Source organism: Mastomys coucha, unplaced genomic scaffold, assembly GCF_008632895.1.
Source record: "Mastomys coucha isolate ucsf_1 unplaced genomic scaffold, UCSF_Mcou_1 pScaffold22, whole genome shotgun sequence".
In the NCBI taxonomy this organism is placed as follows: domain Eukaryota; kingdom Metazoa; phylum Chordata; class Mammalia; order Rodentia; family Muridae; genus Mastomys; species Mastomys coucha.
The window spans coordinates 123,022,156-123,028,820 of record NW_022196905.1 but is presented as its reverse complement, the minus strand read 5'-3'; the positions used below and the strand labels follow the sequence as shown (position 1 = coordinate 123,028,820).

Here is a 6,665-nt window from a genome sequence, read left to right as displayed (position 1 = left end):
TTTGGCTCCATGAGATAGTGTCCCAGCTCTGATGGAGGTTGAGCTCCCCCTCATGCAGCAGTCCGGCCCTGGACAGAGCCCAGATACAGCCCAGGCCTTGAGAAATGTCATGGTTCGCTGGGCAGCTCGAGCTTGGCCACTATCCCTCACCTAAATCAGCTATATCATTTGCTAACCACAGGCAGGGGTCTTACTGGGGCTAAACCCAGGCTGTCAGTGTTCTGTGTCCTGTGGAGATGGATACACGATGCAGGTACAGGTGGGCATGGGCATCCCAGCTACTATGGGAGGATAGAGATTCCATGACCCCTTGTAGAGTTAATTAGACATCGGGACTAGGCCTTCTGTAGCTCAGGTCACCCCATAAGAAAGTCCGCTAAGGAATCTGGGCCTCAAACACTTCCTACCAGGATCCAGGAGTCTCTCTGTCTCCCATCAGCCACCTGGCTTACCAGGGAAACGAGGTAAACCTGTCCTTCACAGTGAACAAAATTCAGGACTTCCATCAAAAGCTAAGAGGCTTCTCAAGGCTGATGGATTGACTAAGCTGTCAATCATAACAGGGAGCTACCTGCCTGGCTAGAGGGCAGAGCCCAGGACCTGGGTTCTGGTGGGAACTGCCTACCCATCAGGATGCAGCCACTCTCCCAAGAGATACCTGTAGTTCACAGAGGAAAAAAAAAATAGGCTCTTTCCCCATCATCTGTACTGGCTGTCGGGAACTAAGATCAACCTATGATACAAAGCCAAGCTAGAACGGAGGTAGGAAATCCAAGGACCAAAGATACAGGGCTAGTGTGGCATAGGTTCTCAGGACTGAGTCCTTCATGTCACACCAGACAGCAGGAGATAAGGACCCTCTCCCCTCGCTGGCAGATCCTGACTGGAGGTAGTCGTAATTGCTGGCAAAGGTCCCCTTGTTCCCTAACTCATCTCAGAGGCATGGCCGGGTTGCTCGAAAACAGCTGAATGGGTTTTAACATTGAACTTTCTAGATTTCAGGTCCAGCAGGGGGAATTTAACTAACCTACACCACTCAAAAGGAGAGTTGAAGGGGTATGTGGCATCTCACCCTTGTCTGAAGTGGCAGGAGAGACAACTACCACTGAAGCAGGTAGGTCCCCACGGAGGTCAGAATCCCGAGGAGACGCATGAATGTGGCTGGTCTGTGTGCACCTAGTTGGAGCAATCTCCAAGATGCACTGATTCATTTGTAAGAAAGGAGTAATCTTCACCCTTTGTTCAGAGAACAAAGAGGTGCTTGCTGAAGGCTCGGAAGGCTTGTCAGTGGTGATGGAAACCACTGATGGAGAGAGAGGTGGCTGGGGTGGGGTGGGGGCGGTTGGTTTGCTCTCTGCCCTGTGTGTATAATCCCTACAAAAATCCACAAAAGAATTCCTCCTTTTCTTTATGCCTCTTCCAGCTGGTCCTTGGACTCCTGTGGGGCTCCCTGCCCATAAGGAGACCAAAACTCAGGATATGGTACACTTCCACCTTTGAGCCTGAGCTGCCTGCCCATGCTGGCCATCCTTAGTTCTTTGCTTCATTTTTTTGGGGGGGTAGGGGGGTAGGGTTGGATACTGTAGTAAGTCAGAGACGATCCTCTGTCTCATCTAACCTGTCCCTGCACCTAGTCATCAAGCCTACCCCATACCCCATGGAGCAAGACCCTCATTCTGAAGGCAGTCTCCTCCTGTAACAGGATCCCAGAGGAGGCAGACAGCCCCTACTCTGTGGAGAGCTCCTGCCCTTCACAGCTTCTGAGCAGCTGATTCTTACTGGAGGGTCTGGAATAAGACAGGCATGGTAGGTGTCTGTGTTTTAACAGTGGCATCCTGGGTCTGGCTGAAGGAGCTGGTGTCAGAAGGTGGACCCCAGAGTAAGGACCTAGGCTGGGGCTCCTCTGGTAGCCTTTTATCTGCTCTGTCCCAGAGTCCCTCCTCTCTCCTTCCCTCCCTGACTTTCCTAGAAGCAGCTTGCACTTACATCCTTTCTGATGTAATCGCCTAGGCTCAACATCCATGGCCCAGAGGGCCCAGGAGCCTCCCCAGAACCTGAGGAAAAGATATCTACCCAGAAGTGACCAACAAGGAGGGGCTGCCACGGGGAGATAATGAGACAATGGGAGACGGGAAGAAGGGAGAATGAACTTGAAGCGAGGGGCAACAGGGGAGAGAACAGGATAGGGATTAGGAAGATGCTGAAGAAGAGACTGCCCTGAGGCCTCTAGCAATGGCATCCAACATCTTCCTCAGCCATTCCCTCCTTTATTACTGAGGTAAGGTTTCTTGCTGAAACCGGAGCCAATTGGGTTAGCCTAGCTAGCCAGCTTGACCCAGGAATCCCCCAAGCCCATTCAGTTTTTCTCTGGGTGGCTAGGGACTCACGCTCTAGTCCCCACTTGCATGGTAAAATGTTTTATTACCTGAGCCACCCCCAATGCTGATGTTTTAATGTCACTCCCAGAGTGTGGCTAGGCCTGTCCCCCATCTTCCTCTTTCCACCCCAATCTGACATGAGCCTTCACAACCAGGACATCCCTAAGGTCCTCACACTCAGAGCTCATTCTGTGCCAGTCATGGAGTTCAGGGGCTGGGGATTAAGGGACGAAGAATGGTTCAGAAACAGAACCCTCAGCTGAGATACTTGGGGTTAGGGACTCAAGGTAGGATGCAGAGCCGGGGCTCTCAGACTGAATGGTACCCCACTCAGTCTCCTTCGGATGACTGTTGTGGACCTCCAGGAGCTAGCAGCCCTGATGTCAGCTGCAGATGGCAGAGCAGAAGCTCAGCAGACCCACACAGCACACAGCAGGGAGGAACGCTGTGTGTCCGGACAGCTGACGCAGTTGGGTGGAGCGGGTGAGTACTATAGACCCACAGCCCAGGACAGGGGCACAAGTATCACCTGGAGGTTGCTTGACATGCCCAGGCTGAATGTCCTGTCGAAGGAGCTTGCCTGTGCCCATGCCTCACAGACTCCTCCAACCCTAGGAAGCACCCATATCATTCTGGCTATGCCACACTCCTGGGGCCCCCCAAAAGCAGCTCACACAGTGGTTCTACCAGCCTCATCACCCCTTGCTTTCATGCCTACGTACAGCCCCCCCCCCAGGGCCACATCCAACTGCCACTCTCTTGAATCCAGACTAGAGATGGTGTAATAGCCCTGAGTGGAAAGGGGTCCCACAACAGAAACCCACACGCGCACACCCAACACCAGCTTCAGGACAGTATTGTGTACCCAGGCTGTGGTGCATCTTTTCTTTCCCACCATGGCCAGATTTAGAAATGCAAAAAAAAAAAAAAAGTGGCATTGGCTTCAGGAATGGATCCCTCTGAGTCAGTGACCACAAACTCAGTGCCCCTGAAGTGCTTGGAAGACTGGAGGAGGCCAGCTGAGGTTCCCACTCCGAGGAGCATGTGGTAGCACTCTGCCCAAAGACCATTCAGTCCTCCTTCATCTGAGCCTGTTGGCATGGTCAGGCCATCCTCCCTCCATAGACAGGAATGAAAAGCACAAACTGAAGGTGAACATCTACCACTCTCAGGACAGGGAAGATGATAGAGACAGGAATGAGCTGGGGCCCATGACCCCCTCTTCCTGCAGGGGCCGGGTCATCTCTAGTCCCTCCAATATTGTTCCTGGTCAAATTCAGCTCAGTGTGGCTAGGTCTTCTGCTTTTTAATTGAGTTTAATTAACTTAATTTGTTCACAGACATGTTGTGTGCCTGTCTTTGCACATGGGTGCACAGGCATGAGAATGATGTCAGAAATCTTCCTCCATCTCCCCTCCTGTCTTATTCATTGAGGCAGGGCCTGTCAATCAAACCCAGAGCTCTCCCATATGGCTAGTCTAGCTAGCCAGCTTGCTCTGGGAATTCCCAGCTCTACCTTCCAAGGCTAGAACTGCAGGTGGGCCACCGCACCCACACAATGTTTATGTGTGTTTCTAGGAACCAAACTCTGGTCCTCATGGATGCAAGGCAAGTGCTTTAATCATTAAGCTGTATCCCTTGCCCTGTTTGACTTTAAAAAACAAAAAACAAAAACAAAAACAAAAAAAAACCAGAAATTGAGACTTTCAGATAAGCTATCTGAGCATGAAATTCTGATTAGGTCACCACATCTTTCACATTTAAAATTCATAGACTTGAATTGGACCTGCTGAGTGGCCAAGGCCAGCCTCAGACCACATTCCTAGGGTCTTCTGGGACATCATCCTTAAGCATCACTCCTAGCATCTTGGGGTTCCCTGGGGCATCATCCTGACATCTCCTGGGACATCATCTTGGGGTCCTCTGAAGCATCATCCTGGGGTCTGCCAGGGGTATCCCTCCTAGTATTGGTCTAGTAATTTAAGTTACTACTCAGGTGTGCCTCACTGTCTATTGAGACACAGAAAGACCTCATCCACTCAACCAGAAAGACAGAAGTCTCTAGCAGTGAGCTCCAAGAAAGATGCCAGGAGTGAAGAAGGTCAAGAGAGTTCTCAGAGAGTAGAAGAGATGGGAACACAATGGGGTGAGACTCAAACCACAAACTCAAAGACCATAAGGGAGAACTTAGGTGCCTTGGTGTCCAGGAGATGCAGTCATTTGTATCACCTTATGAATTCTGTAAGTGTGCCCGGGGCTTGGCCTCACTTGTGAGATCTGCCTTAATTTTGTTAATGTTCATGAGACTGTTCCTTTTAAACAGGGATAATTTTAAACCATTTTCAAATCAACCTTTCCTAGCAATGAATAGATGTGATTTTTCTCCCACGAAGACACCCACAGGCTGTCTAAATTTGGTGTCACCAATACTGACTGGTGACAGATTTATGATATAAATGAGTCTGGATTTCCTTCTTCTGATTTTTTTTTTCCCTTTTTGATTTTGTAGATTGGACCTCTCTTGAGATGAGTGCCTGGCATGAGTGGCTGCTCTCTGGAGAGTATGGGCCCCTTTGCGCTCCTTAGCAGACCCTCCCAGGTAGACCAAAGAAAAGCAGAACATCTCTCAGTTCAATGGTCCAGCATGTAGAGGACCTAGAGGAAAACGCTCTACCCTGGTGTCATCTGAAGTGTCCCCAATGGCATGAGAACTCCTGACTCCCACAGTGAGACTGGGGATGTACCTGTGCCTTCCCTCTGAGTGGTCTTTGTGACACTTGGGTTCCTAGCCAGCACCCTGGATGCTCACTTGCTCAACTGTCCACTAAGAAGTTACCTCCAAGGGTAACATCACTAGCCAAGGTACCTTCTCTTCTGGCTCTTGGTATGCTTGTCCTGCAACTCCAGAGCATCTTCCCAGGGCAGCTCACAGCTTCCCACTGATGGTCCTAGGCTTATGATCTGGGTCCCATTATGTTCCCTTAACCAATATAGGTTTCTATGTGAACCAATTCATGTCAGACTGCCCCAGCTTGCCTTTCAAAGATTTTTAACAATGCATTCAGCCATCTCCCAGATATAACAATGTGTCCAGCCATCTTGCAGATATGAGGTAACTTTGTAGCTAGTCTAGATCTGTGCCAAGGGTGGTGATGGCTGCTCTGATCTGTATGGAGGACCGTGTGGGGTCCATGTGGCACTCACCTTCAGTGGGACCACTTGCATGAGGATGGCGAAGTTGGTGAGGTGCGTGCAGCGGCACACTGAATGCGTGAGGTTTCCTTCTGTGAGTGCACAGCCCTGGCTGGACCAGATGCCTTCCCCAGAGCTGAGGGCACAATGAACAGGCATGATCAGTGGAAGCAATGGCACTCCTCAGTCCTCCAAGCACAACAACTCACTGGCTAACTCTGACGGAGGGTGTAAATCATCCTCAGGTATTAAAACTGGGAAGTGAGCTGGGCGGTGGTGGTACACGCCTTTAATCCCAGCCCTTGGGAGGCAGAGGCAGGAGGATTTCTGAGTTTGAGGCCAGCCTGGTCTACAGAGTGAATTTCAGGACAGCCAGGGCTATACAAAGAAACCCTGTCTTGAAAACCAAAAAAAAAAAAAAAAAACCTAGGAAGTGGGTGGGTGCTGTGCTGGTGAGACCACAGAAAGTTCTCTGGGACAGAGAGAGGCAGAGTCACTACCTTAGATTAGTCCCCTGGGAAAGCTCTTGGACCCCTCCCAGTCTGGGAAGCAATGTTTGTAAGTCTATCTTGGGAGGCTGGATACTCAGGCAATCCTGAGTATCCTGAGAAAATGTATTATCGAGCTTCAGTGCATGTCTGGGGGACAGATATATAAAATATAAGGTATAAATAAATAATATAAAAGATATAAATAAGACAAACAGAGCTAAAAATCAGTGTATACAAGTATGATAGAATGTGGTACATATAAATAAATAAATATAATACCCCTACATGGTAATTTAAAAACCTTTGGGGGCTGGAAAGGTGGCCCAATTGTTAATGTTACTTGCTGTACAACAATTACAGCAAAGCTGTATTAGATTCCCGGAACAAGTGTTAAGAAGCTGGGCATGGTCCTGTGTGATCCTGCAACCCCAGTTCTGTGAGCAAGTAAAGGCAAGGAGATTGCTGGGATTACTGGGATTACTGGGGATTGCTGGGATTTCTGGGATTGCTGGGGATTGCTGGGATTGCTGGGATTGCTGGGGATTGCTGGGATTGCTGGGGATTGCTGGGATTGCTGGGATTTCTGGGGATTGCTGGGATTTCT

The 6,665-nt window shown here is 49.8% G+C and overlaps 1 protein-coding gene across 2 annotated transcripts in view; it reads right to left on the bottom strand.

The window, feature by feature from the left end:
- Adgrd1 (adhesion G protein-coupled receptor D1) overlaps positions 1-6,665 on the bottom strand; it is a 117,006-nt gene that overhangs the window by 27,523 nt on the left and 82,818 nt on the right. For both annotated transcript variants that reach the window (XM_031338066.1, XM_031338067.1), the window contains one exon: positions 5,583-5,706. In XM_031338066.1, coding sequence (XP_031193926.1) covers positions 5,583-5,706 — 124 coding nt within the window. The remainder of the gene's footprint in view (positions 1-5,582; positions 5,707-6,665) is intronic.